Genomic DNA, 27,573 nt, shown 5'->3' with positions numbered 1-27,573 from the left:
CAGTTTGTTGCACTCTTATACTTGCCAGCGTCATAGGCGTTTCTAGGTGGCTGAAAAACGACTCGTTCCAAGGTTGCTAAGTTTTTGTGTATCGAGAAAGTGAATATTGTTTTCTATATTAAATGGAATTGGACCCCAGTGTTTAAAAACTTTTAGCAATTAAATCAATAGTGTCCAGCGTGGCGTAGCGGAACAGCATATTATAATTAAGAACACACTTTCAACCGTCCACTTATTTATTTATTATAATACACAACGCGTTTCAAGATCTAATCATCATTAGGCTAATGCGGACATCCTAGAATTTTTTTAAATAAATGTGCACGTGTACAATACAAAGTGTGTTCTTAATTATAATTTTGCAGATTTAAAACTAATAATTGAAAAATAATAGATATATCCATGTAAGTTCGTACATTACGTAGGCATGGGCGTTATTACTCAATGAATTTCAAAATCTCACAGCGGCTGGGGACCTCGAGAGACGGGCCATGGCTTACTACATATACTCAAAGAGAAGTTACCGAAATTCAGACCTGCAGCGTTATTTCTAAGAGGTTGTTTACATGTATTTGCATCCCATGGATTATATGGTCCCGTTTTTTCCTGAGAAATATAAATTGTTCCAAGCAAAAATCGATTAAATTTAGACAACTGCCCGACTTGAACTTCCCCTCTGTAATTTACATCCGCATTCGGTCGCTCTTTATAGAAACGCTAATTTTGGCCAATGTGCCCAAATTATGGCATAACTGGGCAGATTATGTTTTGAGCATAGATATAACTGAAAACGATTATTTCCAAATAGATGTGAATGAGGGGATGAATGGTTATACGAAAATCGCGGATTTGACCTCTGATCCTAAGTATTACGACACCTTCGAAGAATTGATCGGGTTTCTGAATTTTTTCCTGTTAAATTCATTTGCGGCGAAACGAGAAACTGCCCTTCCCTTGTAGAAATTAGATACACGATTTGAAACCTAGTTGGAGATCGTAATTAATTAAACTTGAATAAATGTCTACATATAGATACCGCGAAAACAATTGTAAACAATCACGAAATTTCATCGCCCTTGTAATTCACGTGAATGTTGAGATGTGATATTTCTGCGAGCTGTATGCCAGCGATCTGACTTTTCATTATGCCCCATAATAAATTCGTGGCTGAATTCACTGATCGTACTCTTCGGCCCGTTATGATTTGAAACGTCTGTGATTATTTCGATTCAACAATTTATCTCGACTCGGAGAAGAAGTATGCGTGAGATCTGGTGGCGACGTCGAGCGCCAAACATTTGAATTAGGAGGGGCCCTTCCATTCAGTTCCCTCTACCCGGGAGATTATTTTCCTTGCAGCCTGCCTGCTTTTTGTTTTTTTTTCCTGCGGTTCACGAGAGGTAGTGTGTAGGCGAAGTGTGCCTGTGTGTCTGTGTGTGTGTGTGTGTGTGTGTGTGTGTGTGTGTGTGTGTGTGTGTGTGTGTGTGTGTGTGTGTGTGTGCGCGCGCGCGCGTTCTTTAGATACGAGCATGTAAACATTCGGCGCGCGAAACCGCAGCCTCCGGAGTGCGTTTATTTTTTGAGTTATCTCTTTCCCGTTGCGACAGGTCAGTATAAGAAACCAGCCACATTTCAATTGGAAATTTTTTTGAGGTTATGTTTATGTAGCTAACGGGCGAGGAATGGATCTACTCCTTTCGTACCGTGGTGAGTGGCAGAGGGGCCTGCGAACATTTCCGTTTTGGACCCCCGGTTGGCACAAACCTTTACGACACCCTTCCGTGTACTTTCCTGCACCCCAACCCCCCCCCCCTCATGGCCCCTCCTCCCCTTGCCACTCAAGGACACGTTTCCTCTCAAAGCATATGATCAAAAGGAAGCGACCGATCTAACTCGGGCGAACGGGCACCGAAGTCAAACCCAAGTTGCCCTAAAAACCCATCCTATTGAAACTCACCCGTTCGTGGTTTTTCAGTAAACGGGGCATCCTCTGTCTAACGCCGTGCCTTTCTGAGGTACTGCGGTTAGGAACTGTCCGTTCATGAACAAGGTTGAAAGCTTTGACTGATTAACTCTCTCGCCCCCTGACCCTTGTCACAATTTGTCCAGAATTTTCTACACCTCTACAGTTTTGAGTCGTACTCACCCTCTATCCACCTGCTTAAAATTTTCACATTTGGGTCAATTGTACGCGTTATTCGCTCAATTATCTCTATTTTCGACCGCTAGGGCACGGAAGTCGTTGATTTTATCGGTATCCGACTTGCCGTTTCGCAAAATTTAGACGTCCATGCGGCAACTGACGTTTTGCAACCAACCCCTTTCATTTCCTCTTCGCCTCACTTTGCCGAAACCCTTACCCTCTATAGCTGCGACCCAAAAAGGGGGCAGACCCAAGGGATTCTCCTTAGATTAAGGGATTATCAAACTCCACACGGCTGCATTAATGAAGAACGAAAGTAATTGCATCTAGCAAAGAGGCCATGAAATTTTAGTACAAAGTAAACGAAGAATTAATGTACATGTTGGACGAATTTTGATTATATCATAATAATGCATCGTAAAATTTAGGGCAAGCAACATCAGCCATGGGAGCTATTTTTGAGTGCTGTTGGAGAGGAAGTTATTTGGGGATGGGGTAAAGTAAATTATTTTTAAAAAACGTTAATTATGATGGAATCTGATTTCCAGTGTGTGGCATAAGCTATAAACCCTGTAATTAATTCTTTAATGCCGCGAATTAGTTCCTAGCAAAAAAAAAACGTAATCATCGGTTGCGAAAACATCCGATAAGACATAATCGTAAAAGCCTCTCGGAATGTGCCAATCGAGAGCCACGGTTGACGGTTGCGATATTTTTACGGAGTGATCGCCCTTCCTCCCGGATGCCTCCCCTCGAATTGCGTGGCATTAATGACTAATCACCTATCTTCGAGCACGAAATACTTGCAAGAGAAAATTTTCTCAAGGCGATCATCTTTGTCGACGCGTTGAAACGCACGACAAGGGGGAATGAATGGTGTGCGCCCAAACGCCCGCGACCCCTGATATTTTTGCTATCGTTCCTCGTCCAGGAGACTGTGAAGTATAAGAGCAGGATAGGGATATGAATTGTAAATGAAATGATAGAGGAGTTGAGAGATGTCTAATAAAAACATGAGACAAATGGCGAATGGAAATATTTTAGGGGGAATGAAGAGCAACGGGTATGTGGATGGAATTTTGCGGATAGAATCGCGCATACCTCGTTGACGTATTTTAGGCGACGTAATGAGGAAAGGGGAAGCGAAGGATGGGGACGAGAAGCTGACGTCGGGGACGAGAAAATATGAAGAGATAAGTCGAAATAGAAACGGAACAATGTGATACAATTCGTACGCCGTAGGCACTCATCTGGTTGTGGGTCAATTGATAATTTCACCGTAGAAATATTTATGATTAACTCATTTGAAATTCATCCACGAATTAATAGAACACGCTCTGTTTCGTATGGGAAGCCTCGAAGTGGAAAGAAAACATCGTTAACACGAGGAAAACACGGCATCACGGAGTATCTAGTCATTACTTGGCCGGAAACACGCATGCGCGTGAGCGTACCCAATTAAGAATAATTGCATTGGATATCAGCACATGATTATCCATAATGTTACAGTAGCATCATAATATTTTTTATGTGAAAGGCCGCAGTTGCAATTAAGTCCTCACTCAAAAGATGGTGGTTAGATATTTTGCTTCTTGACTATTTATTCAGTGAAAATACTTAAGTTTCCTGAGATCACTCGCGACGATTCATAAGTATTGTATTTTGGGTAAACTGTTTGCGAGACTAGACCTAGGCACGCACCGTGAAAGTAATTTACGTCCTAAGTCAGCTGCTTACCGAAGACATTCACATTTTTCAATTGCAATTTTCAAAAAGTGTTTCGTGCGAGCGTACGAGATATTTTTGGGTTAAATTTATGTTTTATCATGTGAGCTCATAATTACAAATTTCCCCTCTGGGCGTTTTCGAATGAATATCTCAACTGCATCTGGTTCGCGGCTGCAGGTTCATGTCTTGCCCCTGGGTCTCATGGGAAATTAATCGCTGGGAGTGGCCTTTGTCGTGTGGGAACTACTGCACGGCAGACAATTCACCAGGGACATGGGCAGCCTTGTTGTTTTCGGTTGCTGCTCTCTCTGCTGACCCTAAGTATACAAGTTCGCTCGTCTCCTTTTCCAATCCAATAAATGAAACCTAAGCGCATGACTGGAATAGGTCTGACACAGCTCCCCGACCATTCTCCTATTAAATATCCCTTTCACGTCCTTAAAGTTCGTTTTTTTTAACATTTCCCATTATTTTGTTATGTAAATCATCGAGAGTTTTCGTGGAGAGGAGGGCATATTTTTCCCTTCAATTTTCCTGCGACGGTGACCTCAGCGTGTCACCTTGTCTCAAATGTGTCCTCCAATTTACTCCCTTCTCTCAATGCTATCAAGCATCTTCCTTCTCCCAATTCGTCCTAAAGCTTTGATGTTAATTATTTAATCTGCTCATCTGACCATCTTCATGTTTCATTTGCATCGCATTTCATTGATTCCAGTGTTATCTTTCTGTTGCTACCATCTTCCATGCCTTTCGTCCTTAGAGAAGTCGACTTTAGGAATACCTGGATTAAGGGCGTGCTGATTTTGAGACATTGCCTTGGCGTGAGCAGTAGAAGTTCTAGAAAACCTAGGCAAGGGGTAGGGGCATTTTTATTAATGAACAACATGGCTTTATAACCTTTATCCAAAAAGGAATGATTAAAGTCGTGTTGCAGTTGAAACTAATTGAGAGACCGCAACGCATCCAATAAGAGATAATTTTAACATCGTAGGACGAAAGGTATTTTAAATAACTTTCGGTGGTTTAATTAATTTTTATTTTGAATATTACTGAAGCCAAAAATATTCCCCTAGGAGCCCTATGAATATCATCACAGACCCGCGTTTTCGTTCCACGGAGTGAGTAGCTATTCATTCTTTAAGAAAACATTTTTGGTCTGTGCTACTCTGATAGCCACACCCTACTCGCATCGTTCACCTCTGCTCATTTTGCTCCTCAAATAGTTTCCAAACGTAAACAGACTCCTTTCTAACATACTCTTTATTTTTAAGAGATAAAACTGGGGCGAAGAATTTTAAATCGCCCGCTTACGTTTGTACGCTAATATTTGCATTGAAGCTCTGATCGACTGTAAACATATCATCGATGATAGTAAATAAAAATTGCAAATTCTTCTCAGTTTTTAGCGGTTTCTGAGATTCTACTCCAAAAATAGTAGTGAATTTTCATTTCTAAGAACTGAATTTAACAGGATTTTTTGCTAATTATCCTTGACGATTTCCATACTATTTTTCGCTAAAGTAAATACGTACCAACTGTGAGTGAACTTTCCTGAGATATCTGAGATATTTGTTACCCTGTTAAGATTCATGATGCTTATTAACCGACTTAATTACATTACTCCCGAAGGCCACGCGTCTAATTAATGGTGGAAGTTGAAGGCGCGATTATCGCAAGTCAAGGAATTTCAATGTCGTTCTTTGCGGAAAATATATGCAGAAGTTGTTTCTTCTGGCACTAGAGGCTTCTAATCTGTATCTCCTACTCGTTAGTCTCAGATGGCATTGTCATTATTGTACTCTTTAGATCATTTACTGTGCAAATTGCTATGGATAGAAACGTAATAATTAAACGTGATTACGTGAGCACCTTTAGCTTCATCCAAGCTCTATATTTTTTTTACCTGACCCTCCTGGGAAACTATAGATGGCACTGAAAAAGAGTTGGCCCCCCTACCCTGATGAATGAATCATGCCTTTGGGCTTAGTATTGGGTAAACTCTATCCTCACCAATTAAACCAAATTTTGAGTTGATAATTCTGGTTGTTCTTTTTTCTCAACAATAATGGAATAATTGGTAATTCTTTACGCTGTGTTTCCTCAATGAACACATCCAGGTTTGCGTAGTAAGTACACAAGAATGTTGGAATCCGTGGCCACTGAAACAGCAAAATATTTTAATCATTTCATAGCATCTTCAATTATCTTGAGAGAGACTAACAACTTATTCTAAATATTAACTTAAGCTCATTTTTAATACCAAGTCATTTATTTTGATGGTAAATAACTCTTATATAATAAAAACTCATATATATCTGCCTCATTAATCTGAGATTTACTTGATAATTTATAATATCTCGTTCATTTAAACAGAAAGTAATTCGACTTCTTGCAATGAGCAATCTTTTAACGGTTCGTCTCTTTTACATGCCAATTTTATTTGAATTTATCAAAATGCTATTATGCACTTCAGTATAAATTAATTGGCATTAACGATGAAAGTATTTGTGATAATAGCTCAAGGGTACGAGCATGGTATATAAATATTACCTACTTGAAAATTTGGTGTGATTTTGGACTCGATTAAATGGAAACAATATGAAAGATGACCGTGTGATGTTTGGGGCATTTTGGGGCGTGTTGCAAAACGTGGAAGGTTCGGATCGGCTCAATCGTCTAATGAAAGAAGGCATTTGACGACGTTGAGTGCAGGAAGATGATCAAGGTGCTGTAAACCTCGGAATCAATAATAATGATAACAATGCACCTTGTGAGAACAAAGCCACTACTCTGTGAATGAAAGATGGAAGAAAAATAGCGGCTAAAATAAAAGAGCCAAGCATGCTACGTCCCACCATTGCAGCTCAACATGTGCACTTATTTTAGTTGGAAGAGGGGATAAAAGAAGCGTAAAGAATTGGTGTGGGTGGCAGGAAATAGCGTGCTTCGTTTCGCAAATTATTGCGCAGAAACAGCTAAGAATCGCGAAGGCTTGCTGACAATCCTATGCAAAATGGATTAAAGTATTAAAAGAAAATGATGCGGATATCCTTTGAAACAGCACTAAAATCCCATCCATCATGAGAGAGAAAAAAGCTGAAGGCAGATAATACAATTCGAGGAGAGGGGGAAAAGTGGACTCATTCGTGGAGAGAGAAGACTACCTCGGAAGCAGCATAATATGGAATGGTATGAGCCAGATTGACATCAACAGCTTTAAACAACATAGCGCAACGCCATACTCAACTTAGGAACGGCTGAAATCACGGGAACAACGTAAAAATATTATTATGGAGTGGGGGACTCCCTGGATTCAAGACTGAAGATTGGATAAGCAAATCATAGAAAAATAGGAGCCTTCAAACATAATGCTAGAGACGGATATGGAAGATCAAATGGACATATGAAGAGAGGAACGAGGAAGTAGAGATAGGATTAAAAGAGGAAAAATTCATATGGAACATTATGCATAGGAAAAATCAAACGGATCCATTGATTAAACTTTGAGGCATAAGGGTCTTTCAGGAACATTACGGAGGAAAAATTTCCAGGAGGGCCAAGCGATTAACAAGTATACCAGATGAAGAGGATTGTTAAACAAGACAACTATCAAGAAAGGAAGAGAATTTGCACTGGATTGGGAAGAACCAAGGACAACAGCCAAGTAATCTTGAAACATAATGACAGATGAATTAGCTATTTTTTACTTAAGAGGGAAAACATTATAGCCCTTAACGAATGGCTTCTCACCAATGGTAAGGAAACCAAAATATCTTGTCTATTCTTCCTCAAAGAGTCATTATTAAATGGATTTTATTTATGCAACCCGCAGGTTTGCCTGAGAGCGGTGGCCTCTCCTCATTCTGGCAATAAGGCCGCTCAGAATGGTCTAGTCACGCGATTCTTGGAGAGGATTGAGGGTCCTTGGTTTAGACGATGGCAGAATGTGAGCACAAATGCATGAGATGGTTCATGAAGAGCCCCAGCAAAGAACGCGTGGGATGCTACTCGGTAGTGAAGAAAATATGCTATTGTTTGTGATTTTGGGGGAAAATAAGACGATTCCGAAAAAAATAATGTTAATCGCTGAATTAAAAAAAAAACTTAGATAATGCCGTAGAAATGTTCAGGACACGATCACTAAGACGCCTCACAAAGGAGAACTGAGTGAAAATGTCGATCGTAATGTAAGCTACCTTAAATGAAAAGGTTGGGTAATTTATAAAATCAAACGTATGGTAGGAGTCAGTAGATAAAAGAAGACGGTACTGCTTTAAAATAGTTCCTGCTTTAAAATACGGGAAAGAACTTACAGTATTAATCTAGGAAGAAGGATCATAACGGACTCCTGTAGGACTAAAAGTATTTAGTGCGCTGAAAGGTACATCTGAAGGAGACATGCCCAGTAGGGAGCCCTCGTCGAGTCTACGGGAGTCCCTACGAGGTGCAGGAGGAAAGAGCCCAGCCCTAAGATGGAGGGTTAAAACGATTCCCAGTGTTAAAAACAAAATATTAAGAAAATTTAAGCAGCAAATCCGAGGTGGCGTTTGAATAAGATTGAACGAGAATTTTTTTTTAATATTTCCTCAATCATTCCTGAGGATTGTTTTAATTTGATTACACACTATACTCACTTAGATTTTTCCTTTATTGGGTTAAATGTGGGGGCGTGGAGTATGAATGAGGAAAGCTTTCATGTACGTTTGACAATGGACTTCCATTTTCAGTATACATATATTTCTAGGATATCCTCATTCCGTTTCAGTTATCATCGCTTAATCGAGTGCGGTCAATACAATTCCAATCACAGTTCTACATGTAAACAATACACGGGTGACCATGCAATGATGGCTTCAAGATTTTTATATCTTCTCATTAACAGTTACAATATCCGAATGATATTCCGGATACTGAAAAATATTGTAGGTTCGTGGTGAATGTGTCATTAGCTTGGCCTTAAATGCAAAAAGAATCGTATAAAAAATATATTTCCAAAATTAATTGAAAGATAAACCACTCTGAGACCTACATCATTGAACACATTGACGTAGATGCAGATACAGGGTACAAGAAGCTCTGACAGCATTGGTACTATGGATGAGATGGGATATGTTGACATACAGCCTGGAAATGTTTTCAGTGTGAGCGATGACAATCATGGCAATTCCCGTCTTTTAAGTTTTACCGTCTTTTACCATGACTAAAGACTATGGCCATTACATTCAGCTTTACCTCTGTCATCGATTATTAAATAGCCGAAAAAGTTGAAGGGTTACCTTTGAAAAATAACACTTATTCCTTCGCGAAGTTCATTCATATTTGTGTTCCTTTAATTCATTCAGCCTAAATTATTTAATCTTCTTGAATACTTGCTATTTTCACAGTGCCAGGCCATCAATAACCAATAATCCACGATGAAGACATTTTAAAAGTTAGTGACTATGATAAATTGGTCACTGCAAAACTGTTGCGACAATAACAAGTTATAGTTCGATAAACATTAGATTTCAGTGGAAAATTTATATATTTGAATTAATTACTTTGACATGCTCTAAAATCACTTGTCATAAAGCTTTAAAAAAATATGGCGATGGAATAAGAGTCGCCGTTGTCCTTCCTCCGCGCCGAAGAAACGAGCATCAGCATTTACGTCAACTGCTTCTGATGAATAATCCAAGATGATGCACCTTCCGCCGCGTAAAAAGAAGTTTCAGTATCAAAAAGCATTTCTCACAGCCAGCGACTAATTCAAGATCACAGGAAAAATAATCCAATGATCAACGACCACACTGTGCACTTACGGAGTCTAATACTTCGTTTAATTTAAAAATTAACAAACCTATCTTTCACAAAGACAAACGCATGTCGAGGAACAGTTTTCTTTGCCCGTAATTAAGGTGGTTTATCTCTAAGGTCGCCCATAAAAAGGTTTCAGGTTGCGCACACATGCATCCAGCCATTAATAGCCTGCGTAAAGAGTTCAGACGTGTCTGCCCGCCAGTGAAGATTTTCCGAAAGGCCAGGATGAGGGTAGCCCATGATATGACGTTTGTTTGGACTAGCCGAACTACCAGCTCACTGCATTCGAGGCTTCTCTCTTACTGCCCGCTGAAAACTCCAGACCAGATGATGAGAAATGTGTGTCCCCCGTCTTAGTCACCTTCCTGGTGGAAAATCTGGGACTCATGCAAACGGCAAGTTAATAAAAACCAAGGTTTGAGACGGACGCACTAATTCGCGTCGCGTCGAAGATTGGGTTGCAGCAGCTTAGCAGGTCTGGTACGTTATCTATGAAACTTGATCCAAAAAACTTTTCAATGCTCTCGTTGCCTTACGCAATGAAATTCCTTCCTAGTGTTTTTGATATACTTTTGTGGGTTATACGTACTCTCTGTACCTAAGTCAATCGGTACATAAATCATGATGTACAAGTATGTACCTACGTGTGCACGCATGTTGATGAAAATGATTCCAAATTGTACCACTGTATTTCAACGCTCCAATCTTTTCCACCCATTACTGACGTTGGCAATAACCTCAGAAATTAGTGGTAAAAATTAGTTCCTGACATAATTATATGTGTGCTTACACAACGTACGTACACAAATTATATTGTTTTTAATTACTGACCACTACTAATTCATAGATAATAAGTAATAACGAACCGCCCGCACACACACTGTCACACACACCGACACACACATATACAGTATCTTTGCTTCACCTCGCTAGTTGGACAAATACTCTCGGAATCACATTTTTAAAGAGTATGAGGGAAAGGTCACGCCATTACTCTAAACTCCCTCGATCCCAATCGAAACGCGAAAGATTTCGCAATTGATGTATTAATGGTCTAAAACAAGCGCAATGCACAGAGTGAATGTTCTTCTCAAATGTCCACTTTGATACAGTTTGTTTTTGTTTCGGGTATCGTAGTCATGGGCTTGCCCGGGGTTCTCGTTATCAATAATATCTTCGTTGTGTATGCTGTGCAATGATTCAAAATGCTAAATTGAGTGGTAAAACTTGAATGGCAAAAATTGAGTAACATGTCTTATACAATATAGATTAAGGAGTGATTAATGATTTATAATTAATTATTCACATTATGGAGCAAAAAAGTTATTCATTTACAACTACTACAAAATAGAATTAATAAGTTCTACACGCGAAAATACCTAAGGATTTCATATTACCCGAAAGTGTTTTCATTCCATGATAAGGTTTAACGTTGAACACTTTTGTTGTCCATTCCTAGATGTAGTTGGGAAAATTTCCGATATATTTTCCGTAATTTCTAATTCGGTTGTAAATAAAATCGCCATGAGCAAACAATATGGGGACTTCGAAAAAATCAATCAAAACCAAGAGATATTATCATTGAACAAACAAAGAGTAGGAAACTCACTTCCCCCACCCCTCAACTCATTTGGACTCGGCATTGGGGTTTTAAACGTCGTTACCTGAGGGACAAGTCAGATTGGCTCCGAGTCAGACATTAATAACGAGCTCGTAGAGCGAGGAAAGGAAGCGGGGATCCCGATGTTTGGGCCCGCACCGTTGGCCTTCGGGTGAATCGAATCGCACCGACAGAAATTGACATGTCAAGGACATCGAGCGCACCTCGTCCTCCGTTTGGCGATTCCCGGATCTCTCTCCACCCCCGCGAACACTTCCTCCATGCCCCCTCCCCCTCAGGTCTTACGACACTCACGCGTTCAACTCACTTCTCGATCCATCCAGCTGCCTTGGGACTCGGCGCATTTCTTCCCTGAGGTCAGTCCACTCACCAGACAGACACTACGCTGAGAGAGGAGAGGGTAGTAAGGAAGTAAGAAGAAATTTGCTTTGAGGAAACTTTATGCCCTTGTCTGCTCGAGTTGGAAACTGGTGTGTCAATATGATTTACGATCACGGGCGTTATATTTTTGGCACGCTGGGGTTTTGCTTCGTTTTCCTAAGAAGGGAAGCCTATTTGCTTTGACACCATTCGATGGAAGTTCCTATTTCTGAGCGTGTAATTTTTAAGAAGCAAATTGTATCGAGCCAGGGATCAACTGATGATTAATGGGATGGGGTGGTTGACAGTGTAAACCTTTCCGTCAACATGAATGAGAGAGGTAGATTCACGGAAATAGGCTCTGGTAAATAATTATCTTGAGGTTAAGAATTTGTTTCGAATTCTGTCCGTCAGCTCTAAAAGCGGCGTTAAATCGGTGGGAGGGACTGAGATGTCTGTCCGTCAAGGAAAGTTGTTTCTTTCCAATATGCTCGCGGGCTATTGCTCCACTACTGTAGGGAAATGCTTGATTTTATTATTTATTAACTGATGGCGAACTGAGATTTATCTTAAGAGAACCCTCTCTGTTGCAATAAATTCACCTTTTAAAAGATGTCTCCAACTTTCTCGATACAATGCGGTCTATTCATCAAAATAGCACTGTGTAGATAATTTTGGATGAATATCCAGCAAGTATTTGCAGTGTAGTATTTTGAAAGAACTGCGATGTTCTATGATTTATACCGCAAAATTTTGCATTTTTTAAGTTGCTATTAAATTTAAACGACAGGTATAGCCATCCATATTTTTTTGGAGATTAAAGCTATTAGTTTTATTGAAAGCACGTAGGCTACAGAATATATACCCCTTTCAATGATTCATACTCAGAGTTAAAATTTGAATTCAATGAAAATCTCCATTGCATTGTTTTGTGGTCCCCAAGAACTTCCAATTTCCCACATCGGCAGTTTTAATAAAGCTACTACTATTTATGCGAGTTATTTTATGGGAACACTGTTGTCAAACTATTATGAACCAAAATACCTACACTTATCCTTCATAAAACATGAAGGAGTAATACATTGAAATATATTATTACATAAATCAAACCTGAATCGGTCGTGGTCTCTTTTCCTCATCATCCATTACCTATAATACAGGACGCCTGCGGCCATGAAAGGCATGTAGTGTAATCGAAGCTCCCTTTGAGATATTATGAGGAACTGAAAGAGACAATTTGGGATTAGAATTAAGGGGCATTATAAATGTTGATTGCGGGGTGTAGCCCGGGATAAGTCAAGAGAGTGATGAATGTTCGTGGGCTACTTGCCTTAGAGGTGCAAAGGCACCAAATGCACAAAATTTGACCACAACTCAGTAGTTCTACAAGGTTTAAGATGAATTTACGCTTCAAGCTCTTCGGCGAGGTCCTGTGCTCATCCCTCCGGAAACACACCTGCGTTCATATGCTGTTTTCCGTGTACCGCTGATTTTGATGGGCGAAATATCATGGAGTAATATTATTCCTCCATAAAAACGATCGGTGGAAAGGGTTTCTTAACCGAAACCCTGCTGGATCTCTCCCTCCCGATCAGGTTCCAAGGCGAGGGAGGAGGGACGCGCGAGAGGAGAACTTCCCTCGGGAGGAATTCAGAGGGATCGCTTTTCTTACCATTTTTACGATCCGCATGAAATAAAAAAAATCCAAACCCCCAACCTTGCGAACTTGGGTGTATTTCGCACTCTGCGATTTCCTCGGAACCAACCCGACCCGTACGTAGTCTCGCGAGCAGCTGGGGTGAGGGAGGGTACCCACCCTCCTCAACCCTCCCCATACTCTCACCTCCTCTCTCGGCCACGCGGATTCGTTTCGTCGTAGATGTGGAGAGAGAGAGAGAGGAGAGGAAAGAGAGAGGGAGATTCCGCACGTTCCCAACCCACGGTCGTAGGCGCCCTTGACCCCCGCTGGGACGGTACTCTCGCGACCTTCCTCGGTCGGAGCTCAACACCCAACACACTTCCCCCCTTTCACATCCCCCCTCCCTCCTCCCCACAATCCCCACTCTCGCGTACGTAGTACCGCCCCGAGGCGGCGCGGCGCCGGGCACCTGCCTCCCCTCCCCCTCTCCTCTCCTTCCCCACACCGAACGAAACCACATCTCTCCCCACTCCCTTCCCTCCTTTGTCGACTTGCCGAAAAGGCGTCCTCCGTTGTGCACGAGATGCCCCGCGCAGGCAGTCAAAACAGCCGAGGGAGTCAAAAGAGTCCCCCTGCCAGGAGAGAGTGAGTTTGAGTAGGGAGATCGGGAAGGGAAAAATATGCGCGACGCGGGGGGTGGGGGCTTCGCGTTCCGCACCGATAATCCCGCGGCCATTATATCCGTCCTCTTCGGAGGAGTGCTTTTCGCGGTGCACGGTCGCATGCCGCGGCGGCGGCGGGTGAGTTCGTGAAGAGGGAGAGGGGCCGGACGCGACCGCGAGACTCTCTGACGACCCTCCCACCTCCTTCCCCTACCCTCGACCTCCTCCCACCCACTCATCCCCCTACCCCGTCCTTCTTTGTACCCACGGGTACCGACGGGGTGCGGGTTTGATGAAAGAGAGGAAAAGGGACGAGCTATCTTTCTTAAATTTGAATCTGTTGTGATCGCTGAACGTGCAGGGAAGAGCGAAAACTAATGTAAAATAGTGCAGAAGACAATTTTCCTTATTTTACTTGGAGGGTTACGCCTGCTGATATGTAAAGTTGAATGTAATTTTGATGTCGTCTGGGTAGGTGGAAAGTGAGAGGAGCTGAACAAATGGTTTGCTGATGTTGGGAAGTGTTTATGTTAGAAGTTTGACAGTAATTAGTCTCTGGGTTTATTTATTTATTTATTTGGGATACATTGCTGTTAGGCGATAAGCCGGGTGGCAATGACATGATATAACAAACAGTAGTCATTCTTAAAACATATCACAGTGTCATTAAATAGTCGCCATTAAATAGTGTCATTTAACAATCCCATCATGTATACCTTTTGCATTCACGCCTAAATGATTTAATGCTTTTGGGCAAGGGCTTAAAGAGTTCATCAGGCAGCTGGTTCCACTCTTTGATTCCCATATTTAGGAACGAAAACTTGGCGGTGTTTGTCCTTAGGGGCATGTATTTGATTTTAAGCGGGTGATCATTCCTGCCGAGATAACATGGCTTATTTACACTCTCGTTCAGTTCTTTCCAGCCTCCGTCAGCTTTCAATATTTTAAAAATGGTACACAGTCTATTCAGCTTCCGTCTGTTCTTTAGTGACCCCCATCCTAGTGAGCCTAGCATGTCACTTACACTGTCGGTCTGCCTATGTCGCCCTAAAACGTACCTGGCAGCCTTCCTTTGCACTGCTTCTAATTTTTTCACATGCCCTATTTCAAAGGGATCCCATACTGTGGTCGCATATTCGACAATAGGCCTTACAATTGTTTTGTAGGCCAATTCTTTAGTTGATTTAGTGCTTCCTTTGAGGCTCCGCATGACCCAGTGGAGCGATTTAAAGGCCTTGCCTACCACATAATCTGTGTGAAGTCCCCACCCTAAGTCTTTACTTAGGTGTACCCCTAGATATTTACAATTATCTTTTGTTACAATCGTTTCTCCCATTATTTTATATACCCTTCCCTCACCTGCCTTCCTTTTGGAGAATGAGATGTGGATAGTTTTTGCAATGTTTATCTCCATTTTGTTGATTTTGATCCAATTAGCCACGTTATCTATGTCACCCTGCAGAACGTTATAAATGTTCTAATTTAACCAGTAGGCTGCTCATAATAATAATAGTGTGAAATTTTAACAATTTCCGAAGTCAGAATTACAGAGTATCTTTCTAAATATTTTTTCATCGATGTACTTTCTAAATATTTTTTCTTGTCTTTCTAAATATTTTTTCACGACTTGAGGGAGTACAAAAATAGGTAATTATAACCCTGCACCTAATACTTAAGTTTTTGCAACTATTTTTGACAAAAAAAGGGATTTCCTCTGTAATTCATTCAATTCCTTACTTGACGCAATTGGTTTCCGGACCCTCTCTGTACATTTCAAGTGTGACTTGGAGGGAACGCTCAATCGTCATGTAAGAAACGGGGGGGAGGTTAAGGGAAGGCGGGAAATTATGCACCAGATCGAGAAAGTTGGCCTTGGATAGTATTATCGCCCGGTATGATGGCGTCTACTCGAGGCTTTCACGCACTCGACGGATTGAAAACGTTTAGATGGCGTCGCGCGAGCATTTTATTTGAGTGCACGTACGTATAGGGACGCTTTCATCTATAATGCGAACAGTACATAAGAGTTTAGTCTCTAAATTTTTAACCGGCATTTGAGGAAAAATGAAGGCCACTCGACTACTTATATCCATCCCGATCTGCATCGGCTCAGACCAGCCAAGGGGACAGAAATAATAACCCTCGCGTAAGCCTATCATTAGCTATGGTGTGCGCTATTTTCATTGCCTCATATTTAAGAGAGACATGCATTGGGGTGCGGGAATGACCCATGGCGATTCTCCTTCGATATTCATTTGAAGCAAGCATCATTGAAGAAACACATAATTAAAATGATTTATTTTCTGAATGACTTCGAAAGAAATACATGTCGAGGAACAAGTGAATTAGTGGATGGATAGCAATAGAATAGCGCCAACCTACATACGTTTTTTATTCGTACAACTCCAATTTAAAACGAAAACAGACTTGGGGGTTTGCGGAAGTGAGTACCTCACGTGGAATCACGTGGCAAGAGAAGGCATCCTAATAACGCACCTCCTCTCTCACTCTCGAATACCTGGGGCGGCTGGGGATATTAGGGAGAGGCTTGGGGTTAGCCAACCAAGATTTACTGAGGCAAAATAGACCCAAGGTCGGTGGCTACCAAAGACAGCCTTTTGACTCTGCAATGATTTCCGACCACTCAAAGACTACGTCTCCATGAAATAATTAACTACGCTTCTTTTTCAATCTGGTGGATCTTAAGGAGCGTGCGAGGAGTCCGGAAAAAAAGAAGGCACGCTTTTGTATTCATACGTGTGCTTGCACATCATAGCCATCGCTCGGTAGACACCTCTTACAAATAGTTGCTCGACGAGAGATCGGTTAAGGACGCTCTTCCCACTGCGGTGCGGTGCGCTGTTCCCTTACAGCAATAAATGTGAAAATTAAAATGATTGTTAACTATAATTAATTTCTCGTCATGTGTCGTGAATTATTTTCTATTCACCTTGGATTGCAGTGGATGCGATTGCGCAGTAAGATGTACTAGGAGGGAACGTCTTACCAGTCGTCTTCTCACTTGAGAGTTACTTTATCTCTGATCTCAACCCCCACAATGACGGTGAAAATTCTGAGGCCTATTTCTTTCTCATAACTTCGGTACTCGAGCCTATATTAATACGTATTTGACTCAAAATGGGTGAACTGAGAGAGCTAATTGTGTTTCCAACATCAAATTTAGACTGCCTTATCTTGCAAACTTCCAGCTTCTAACAATGAGAAAAGCCAAATTGAAAGAGAACTTTCGGAAAACAACTGAAACATTATGAGACGGTTTTTTATATCTGAGAGGACATATTTTCTCATAAATAATAATAATGGACATCACCTTATTTCATTGTCAATTGACCATTGTTTAGTGCATTAAATTTTCTTTTTCTTGTAAAACTTAGTTCTTTTATGCCTTATTTTTTATTGCAAAATGAAACAGTGCTACATATTTATGAATATCAGATAAAAATTTCACGGTTTTTTAAGTGAAAAACATGAATTTATCTAATTTTATTTATTGCTATCTTAATTAGTGTATTATTATCAATATACTTTTGATACTTCTATATACTATTATACTCATGATCATATTGACAACAAATAAAATACATCATGGGAAATTGTATTCTAGCTGCAAAATAAAGTCATTTTTAACACCAAACTACAAAATAATGAAATATTTACACGCATCAAAAATTTTAATGACAAAATTACGTCATGTTTCGAATTGCCGTTTTTTGAAAAAAATGCTATATTAAGCAGTCAACTACTCACTTTCACTATATGTTTCCTTGAGATATATTATTATTCATAAGGTACGATTTTTTCCAAGTCCGTGGCATGATGCACTTTTTTTTAAGAAAAACATCACCTTCATTTATCAAAAATTTCCAAATAAAACAATTGACATGATGAAATAGAAACCCCAGCTTGCAATGCTCAGGCTTCAAATTATGCCAGCAGTACTATTATTTACCGACCAAAATAATGAAGAATCTAAAATATATAAACTGAAAATTGTGATATTAACATTGTAACTGTGCATAAATAAACTCCTATTGCATGCTGAACCTTCAGATTACCTCCCAATACAAATAGGGTACCTTCTACCTGTATCAGACCTACACAATCTTGATGACCACTTCAATTCAGCTCTCAGAAATCTCTAATATCAGTTCCTTTTCTCTCTCTCTTCTTTCCAGTTCTTTCATCGTTAGACGCACCCTCAAGGGAGCACTGACAGAGGAAAGTCTTCCATTCCGACCCTGCTGGATTGCCTCCGTTTAGTCCTTGTGGACCCTCCAAGCGATCAATTTGAGGGAAGATGGAAACAGCCCTCCAGGAAAGGATGACTGGGGCGGCAGGGACACCCTTGTCCTGCCTCCCCTCCCTCCCCATCCTTGCACTCCCTCTTCTCCTCTCCGTCTTCATTGTCCTCCCCTCACTCCACCTGAACCCTCTCCTTGGTGCTGAAGCATGGAAAACTGATCGCAGTGAGTATGGCAAGGGATTCAAGCTCCAAGGACTCTTCTTCCTATGTTCACTAAGCAAGTTTTGAAATCAGTATGAGAGGGAGAATAATTTTCTTGGAAATAATTTTTCCTTGTCTACAATTGGAGAAAAAGCAATGGACACCCAAGCACCAACATAAAAAAATAAAGAACTATGGGAATATTTGAATTTCCAGTTAATATTATTTTCCACAAAAATTGTATTGCATGGTAATGAATTGTAATGGGATTCTACTAGACTGTGTTTTGTGATGGTTCTATAACTCAGATTTATTAAACTTGGGTTTATATATAACTTTTAATTCCTGATTTATTTACTTGACCCTTGGTTGGACTTTTACTTGGTTTACTTGGACAAATAAGGTGTCATATAAAACACTAGCTGACATATCCATGTGAATTTATCCATTAGAATATTAGTCTAATTTACACAAGACTGGTTAAATACCAAAAATGTTTTTAATTCTGTGCATCAGTTCCAATAAAATGAAGTATCAGGTGACTTAACAATATTATTGTCTGATGCTTTTCAAAATCATAATATATTATTTAGAGTGGCTTTCTTTATCAAAATTCTACTTATTCCATAATGTATTGGCTTAGTTTAAGGCTATAGTTATTTTTTTTTGACCTATACTTAAATAAAATACCTACTCATAAAATAATAAAAGAAAATTGCAAGGTAAAAATTTAGATATCCAATCTTCCTCCAGGGTATCAGCATGACTTAGAAACAATTTGTCAATTGTGCCTATTTCTATTGTCATTACCCACTAATATTTTCTGTAGAATAACATTTTTGCTTCAAATTACAAAAAATGCAAAATAACAGAGCTAGCTGGAAGACATTGATGAGAACCGTACTTATAATAACAGAAACTCTAATGGAGACTTAACTACCATGCTACTATTACTATTAGCTGCAGCAATGTTCATTGTGAAATATTCTCTATCCAATATCAATGTTCATAATGTCTAATATTTGGTATTTTTATCCTGGATTTTCAGAACCAAAGGTATTTGGAGACCGTATTCCTGTCAAATTACTCACACCAGCCAACAGGAAAGTGCAGAGGAAAATTTCCTATTATCATAACTTTTTCCGATCTCGAGTTTCACCACCAGCTTCAGATATGCTTAGCATGGTGAGTATGCTTAAAAAAATTATAATGAATATAAAAAAATATGATTTGCAATGTTCAATGCATGTTCTACATCATTTAAGAGGCAGCTGAGTATTAAAAACTTTTCTTTAAATGATTTAAGAGCAGAAAAAACTTTAAAGCTTTATTATTCTAACAATGAGACAATATTGAAACCTAAGACAGAGTTTGGTAAAATGAAGTAATATGGTTGATCAATTCATTTGATATAATTAAATATATTATTTTACTATGAATAATGGAATTTATATATGGGTAGGTGCTTACCCTCTGCCTTCATGTGCATGAATGATGAACTCTTCATATTTACTCTACATTAAAATGTATGTACATTTTAAACAAAATATTATTTATGCACATCTGCATTAAATATGAAAATATCTGCTTGGAGTTATCATCTTGAATATAGGTAAGTATGATTACTATCAGGCCAGTTTGGTTGAGTTAAAGAAGAGGATGGCAATGATTGCTAATTTTTAATTAGGTATACATTAATTACAAAGTGCCTCATCAGAAGGGATCTTATAATGCCTGAGAACAGTTACGTTTTACTGCTTATTCGAGCTATAAAATAAACATTTTTACTAACATTAATATTATTATGATTTACACAACTTCATAATAGGGACTGGAATGACCTATGAAGAGTGCCTCAGCAAATTCATTCATATTTGTTGTAATATAAGTTGCAAAAGGGGTGAAAGGAAATGTAGGAATGAATACAATGTATCTTCTTTTGAAGAACATTTTTGTCTGAATGCACAAAGATAAATATTTCTCACAACTATCCGTGGTGGTCTACATGCAAAGGCTATTAAGTGGGTTCATTATTTACAATAGTTAAACTCAACAATGTTTCATTTACCGTTTCCAAATGTGTGCATACCAGAAATATACATGTTCCAATTATTTTGTTAGAACAGCACTGCTGGTATGATAAGTATTATAGCAATGAGGCAATGTTTGGATCAGAGTTGTAGTGGCAAAAACCTTCTGGTCAAAACCAAAGTGATGATAACCCTGACCAAACCATATAAACGAGTATTTTTCTATGTTACTCATTGAACATGCCACATGATGTGGTGGAAAATGATGTGGTGCATGTACAAATGGAAATTATGTGTATAGATCCAAACCTTTTTCAATCAGCTGCACTTTTTACTCGAATATGAGGGATAAAAAAACATAATGCTGAGTAATTAATTTTCATCATTCAAAAGGAAACGTGGCAGTAACACCAACTCTTTCTTAGTGATGGGACATCCAATATTTTTGCTGTGACTTACAATCATACAAAATCATGCTAAAGTTATTAACTCTCATTTTGCCCCCCTAACAGAGCTGGCACAAAGGAGCTGCTCGAGCTGCTCAGAAGTGGGCCAACAGATGTCTCATGCTCACCCATGATGATGTGCATGGCAGATGGACAGATGACTATGGCTCCTGTGGCCAAAACATATTCATTTCAACTCATCAGGTTCCATGGTAAGTTTCATACATCATAGATTGAAAATTCATATAAATTATGATAAAATAAAGCAATGTGAAATTTGCACTGTAACAAATATAGTGGAATCTTCCTACAACACCTCCCTACATCTATGTTGAATGAAGAATGGAGCTTTATAAGGAGGTTCCCAATAGCAAAACTGTAAGGTTTATTTTATAATGTTTGTAAGGGGCGCCTATCAGGGAAAGTATTTCTTGCCCTTTATGTGTAAGTGACACCAGTTGGAATATCCGTTGTTATAGATTCCACTGTTTTAGGGTGCTTTCTGTGTAATGATTTGGAGGGTTGGCAAAGGATGATCCACTGCTCATATTGTCTAATTTGTCAGGGTTTTATACACTAATTCTTAACAGTTACCAGTTTACCTTACTTTTAATGTGCTGGCATTCATGTCTGAAATATCTTAGTGTATTCTGCAAAGATATTTACTCGACCATATTCAATTCTAAATCATATTTGTGAAACAGAAATAAATGTGAGAAGCATCTGCAACTCAAATAAAAAAAACATAATCAGGATATTAAATTTGTGTACTTATATCTTTAATCAATGAAAATGTATTATCACTTGATAGGACAGTCATCTTCTTTAATAGGGAAGTATTCACAGTAATCTATGATGACCCCAATTAATGTATTTATTGCTTACTCTCTGTCACATGAGTTTCATTTCTATGCTTATGTTTTTTGAGTAGTTACCAACTTAGGACTTCAGTTTTTGATGGCAATTATTTGTTTTTGATGCTTGCAGGTTTTTTGCGATCAAAACATGGTTTATGGAAAGACACAATTTTACCTATGGCTCATCCAGAAATGATTTGTATGTCGTTGGCCATTATACCCAAATGGTCTGGGCATCAACCCATAAAGTGGGTTGTGGATTTGCTCGCTGCCCAGCACCACCACTTCAGATACCCAGAAAAACTGCAAGACTCAGGCGCCATGGGAGAGGAGGAGGATATCGAGCTCTGTCAGCTCCTCCAGCCACCAGGAAGACCTACTACTCCTACATCTGCAACTATTGCCCCATGTAATTTGCTAGAACAATTTGAGTTGATTACATAACTAATATCTAGTCATGACTTATACTGATTGGAGTATCTCAATGGGTAGCATGCTTACCAATTCACCTGGAAGTCATTGTTTCAAATTCTGTCTCTGATATGAATGTTGATTGTCTAATAATAATTTTTTGTGGCTTCATTTGTGGAATGGTATCCACCTTTCATACGTTATATTCATAATATGATTGCTATTACACTGCTACCTGGTTATAAAACTCTCATTTATGCCAAATATTTAGATATGCTAAAGGTTATATGACTACTTCATCGCACTGTCTCCATATTTCACTTGCTCACTCTCCATATTTCACTCATTCACTCTTTCTCAGTCCAGATAAAAATAAGATGTTTAAGGAGCAAAATAAATCATACACTCATCTTTTCATGTGGTTTAATCCTATATTTTCTTCACTTTTACTTAAGCAACAGGAATTATTATTCATCCTCTTTGAGCTCACTTACCACTGTACTCGAGGGAAGTCATCAGGGGTAGTTTATTGTGGGGCAGGGAAATGGGATTCCCTAAAGCACACAGTATTTGGTCTAAATATATATACATATACATATATATATATATATATATATATATATATATATATATATATATATATATATATATATATATATATATATATATATATTCCCCTTCTCTCAAAATAATGCAAAGGGGCCTAATGACATTAGACATTGTTGATGGCTTTGGTGGTACAATTTACTTTCTCTCTACTCCAAGAACAACAGAAGTATGGTCTTCATGAGCCTTAGGCTGATCAGGACAGGGAGGTTGCTTTAGGCACTGCTGCTTGAATTTGTTGATTGTTGAATTGTTGATTTATAATGTAAAATTTCTTTGTAAAATATTAAGATGTTTTGAAAAATTTGTCTGGTCATAATGAAGTATTAATCCTTGCTGATTGAATTTTTTGATTTGCAAATTAATTTAAAAGAATAATGTAGAAAATCACATAATAGATTGAGGCAAGCATTGCAAATAATTCACTATCATAAAGTTTGGAGAGAAAATCTCTCTCACTAATAAATACACATGCAGAACTCAAGAGAAGTTAACAAATGTTAAGTATTTGTTCTTTTATCTACGGAATCAACAGAATCTACTTTTATCTGCAAAGCAATGATTGCAATTTTCAGGAGTGATTAATTAAAAGGAATTTTATACTTCTTTGAAATCAATGAACTACAAAAAATTGTAGTTCTCAGTTACAGTTTGTCTGTCTTATAATACAGAGCACAACCCTCTCCCAATATCCCATGACATAACTGGGCTGTGGTGTAATAATTTTACCATATGCCAAAATGATTTCATGTAATCCTGTTTCTTAAAAGCCCAACACTTGGATATTCCCTCATACTAAAGTAAGATATTTAAGTCAATATTGTAGATAGAGAGACAGAGCACTTAGGGGATTCTATTCTCAAATAAACTTGAAAAATACCAATGAGTACAGTACTATCAGTTACGTAGGATCTCAATATTCAAGGGAAGCAGACCATTCATAACCACAAAACCACTCACAATCACTAGAAAATTACTTAATTAGAGATATAGTTAATTTTCCAGGAATTTACCATTATTCTCTACCTCTCTCGTTCGTATTCATTTTGATTCCTGCCATAAATGTTTCATGGTTACACATTTCATTTTGGTTTACCCTTTCAAAATGTTGAATATTTGAGTGGAAATGAACCAACTTATATGCCATTATTTAAGTTCATCCAGTTTTTTATTCGCAAGTAGTAACTTACTAAAAACTGTCCCAAAACCTCTGCATTTTTCCATTGCTGAGTTGAATCTTGCGCTAATCAGCTTGCAGTTTGGTTGCATGGAATTAGTGAAATGTAATTTTTACCACTGTGTGCTATTTTACAGAATAGTCATGTTACTCCCATACCTAAGATATATTTTTAAAAGTGTTTTTCTTTCAAAATAATAAATATTGCTTTCATTTAAGTTTCTGAAAGAATAAAAGTCAACATCAGTGAAATTATAATTGTAAATAAAAAACGTGTTTCAGTGCATTTATGCCTACATGAGAAATATATTAACAAATTTCATCTATTGATATCTTCAGCATTAAAATCATCATTATAATCTTGGAATTTTGTTGTAAATCTTAATTGTATGTAAATTCAGGCAAAGGCTCTCATAATCGCTGTTATAATCTATTACAGTGGAAATTTTGTGGAGCGCCTTGGCAAGCCATATAAGAAAGGAGAACCATGCACAGGATGTCCAAATCATTGCCGTCACAACAAACTCTGCACGAATTCCTGTCCAGTAGCTGACCTTTGGGTCAACTGTGGTGACCTGAATACTACTTGGCACAATTGGCTCTGCAATAATGGAGACACGACTGAAGGCTTGGAACGCCAGAAGTCATGTAAAGCCACATGTACCTGCGGTGGGCGCATCATTTGAGCATCTTCTCATGACCATCATTGTGAAAACCGATCACAAAATGGTGGATGTTGTTACTGTGGTGCAATGGTGCAATGGAAATCATTTGAATGCGGAAAACCTGGTTCATAATGGTCAAGACCTGGACTAGAAATGAACATAAGTTCTGAGGAGGATCTTAGGAAAGGCAGCTATTATTGCTTGTTTGAGAGGTAAGAACACTCAATGCACCATAGTTTGACTGAAAAATGTGTGTGACTGAGAGGAAGGAGCAGATGAAACTGTAGTACAACAGCAACCAGTGATGTAACTTGCTACATATCGATAGCTCCTTGCTGGTTGCGCAATATCAAAAAGAGGTGTAAGAAATGCCCAGAATTCAGAGGCATAGCAAGGGGTGGAATAGTTCAAGGTTCTAGGGTGTTGATCAGAGAGGAGTACAACAACGGAGTACTGTATTTTATTTAGAGTACTGTTTTGAATTAATTAAGTAGAATGATAAATGAAAAATCTCCCTCATTGCAAAAGGCATGGCAAACAACCATTCCATTTTGTCATTTCAATTTGTTTTTGGTACTGTGTCCTCCCATTATATATTGCTCAAAGCAGTTAGTGGGGCACCAGAGTAGTGTTTCATTTACTCATTCATGTTGTTTTCAATTGTTGTTTTTGTTATAAAGTTTAAGAGGGGGAGAGGAGAGGGTAAAAAACCATGTAATTTGCCCAGGACACCAGAAACCCTCGCTATGCCACTGCCAGAAAATTTTCCTTGTGAATAGTCAAGGGCTTTCTGCACTATGGGAGGTTTTTTTGTACCCATCCCATTGATCATTAACGCGGCTTTTATGATGCCGATAATTTTGAATGAACGGGGATTTACCTTGGTGAAAAATTTCAGTGCAATAGATTTGAAAAGAAGATAAGAATGTAATGGGAGTAATTTACACTGAAGTACTTGATCAGAAATGCAAATGCATGAATACAGTATTAAATTTTTAAGAATAATTCACAGTTATTCCCCTTTTTGAGGTATATCCATTTGAAGTAATATTTTCCTATGGTTTTCAAAATATTTGGAAACTAGAAAATTGCGTAAAAGATTTTCACTCTACATATTTAGTTGCATAATTTGTTTCAAATTTACCTTATATTTTTGAAATACAAATCAAAGGCCAATGAAAGATCAAAATATGAGTTTTAAGTCCCCTTTAAATCTTTAAAAATCTCATCACCATTTCCTAGGGTTTGTGAGAGATTTGTAGGTAGGTACCTCTTAAAACTTAATCTTATTATCACTATAGCTTCAAATGTACAAATAATATATTAAATTAACTACCAGAGACCTCATATCTAGATGCCAAAAGCAAGAAATAAAATGCTCATGGTCTCGATTTCATAATGTTATATTACAATAGTTACTAGTAGATCTGATACTTTTGGGATGGAATGGACGTATAGGTACCGATGTATTTAAAATTAGCAAAAACACTTTTATACTTGATATTAAATATACAAATTATGGCCTGCCTATGCAACTAAGTTGTTGATATTTGTTTTGGAAAGTTGATAATTGATCTAAATCAAATTGCCAAATATAGAAATCTTTCCTAATCTTGATAAAATGTGAACATTTTCCACTGAGGTAAATTTATTTATATATTGCATATTGTTGCCTGTTTTGACTGTAAGATACATTGTCTCTACTTGATTTTGTGGAATTTTTAAAACAATGAAATGTTTGCCAAAAACAATTTTTTCTTGACACAACTAATGATTCCATGCCATGAGTGTATACATATGTATAACTATGTAAATATTTATTTTTGCCCATTTTTTCTGATAATTATTTCAATATTATCTGTGTACAGTATAAACTAGACTTAGTAAGGTATCACACTATGTAGTATCACTTCATTAGTAGCACAACCGACTCATGTTGAATGAATTAGCTACAAAGCATATATTTTTGAACAGTAAATTTAAATACCCAATTAAATGTTAAGTACAATGGTCTTTGTGACTTATTGTGCCTATTATAAAAATTGACTCATTCAAATCTTCTTAAAATTCAAGGTTCATATGCATAAAGCAAAACTGTATGTTATGGCAAAACTTTTAAATATAAAGATATTGAAAAACTGAGTTATTTATCTTGACTAATTGTTCTCAAATCTCAAATAAATGTTTGAACTTATACTGTGATGAAAAATAAAATTTTAAGCAATTATCTTAATTTTTATTTCAAAGCTGTGATGATGAGTAGTGGCTGGTCCATTTCTTCTCCTTGCCATCACACAGAGGTAAATACCTGCATTATGTGTTGTCATATCCATGTGAGGATTTGGAGGAAACCACATCTCACATTATGCAATTGTTTATCCTTTGATTGCAAGGACTTTTAATGAATTTCATGGGCAACATTTTCATATACTAAAGGAAATCAAACATTCCCATAAATTCTGTCAGGCCCTAGGACTCTACAGATTTTTAACATGCATGGTTATAGGTTTTAATCCAGTGGCTAGTGCGATATACCAACAGTTTTTGGCAGCAAAATGCTACTGGTATCAACTTTGTGGGACTCCCCCAAGCATCTTATAAGGCTACCTAGTCTAAGTGATGATAGGAACCCTCAGTAACCCCTCTTTTTGGCCAAAAGATGTGTTTGTGGGTAATTTTTCTTTTTTGAAACCATATCTGCAACCAACGCTGGAAGGATGACCTATTATATGAAGTTAATGCACATAAACATTAAGTGCATACGTAATAAATTACTGGATCTTACTGACTTGTAAATGAGTACCAACCCCATGTGATCTGTGTCAACGAACATTGCTTAAATGTGAGTGAACTTGATACTCTTCATGTGCCTGGGTATGCTATTGCTAGTGCTTTTTGTGATCAGTGCACAAAAATGGTGGTGTTTTGATTCTACTTTCTGAATGGTTTTCCCAAATTCCAATT

The 27,573-nt window shown here is 38.3% G+C and overlaps 1 protein-coding gene across 2 annotated transcripts in view; it reads left to right on the top strand.

Annotated features, from left to right (window-relative positions):
• Positions 1-26,809, top strand: part of LOC139691534 (cysteine-rich secretory protein 2-like) — a 212,599-nt gene extending 185,790 nt beyond the window's left edge. For both annotated transcript variants that reach the window (XM_071589405.1, XM_071589413.1), the window contains 5 exons: positions 18,149-18,439; positions 19,466-19,602; positions 20,960-21,105; positions 21,881-22,159; positions 24,384-26,809. In XM_071589405.1, coding sequence (XP_071445506.1) covers positions 18,271-18,439; positions 19,466-19,602; positions 20,960-21,105; positions 21,881-22,159; positions 24,384-24,630 — 978 coding nt within the window. In that variant the 5' untranslated portion in view covers positions 18,149-18,270 and the 3' untranslated portion in view covers positions 24,631-26,809. The remainder of the gene's footprint in view (positions 1-18,148; positions 18,440-19,465; positions 19,603-20,959; positions 21,106-21,880; positions 22,160-24,383) is intronic.
• Positions 26,810-27,573: the final 764 nt, after the last annotated feature.

The sequence above is a fragment of the Hetaerina americana genome, unplaced genomic scaffold, assembly GCF_022747635.1.
Source record: "Hetaerina americana unplaced genomic scaffold, ioHetAmer1.1.p SCAF_1, whole genome shotgun sequence".
In the NCBI taxonomy this organism is placed as follows: Eukaryota; Metazoa; Arthropoda; class Insecta; order Odonata; family Calopterygidae; genus Hetaerina; species Hetaerina americana.
Note: the sequence above shows the minus strand (reverse complement) of the source record. Positions and strands in the feature narration are given on the sequence as shown.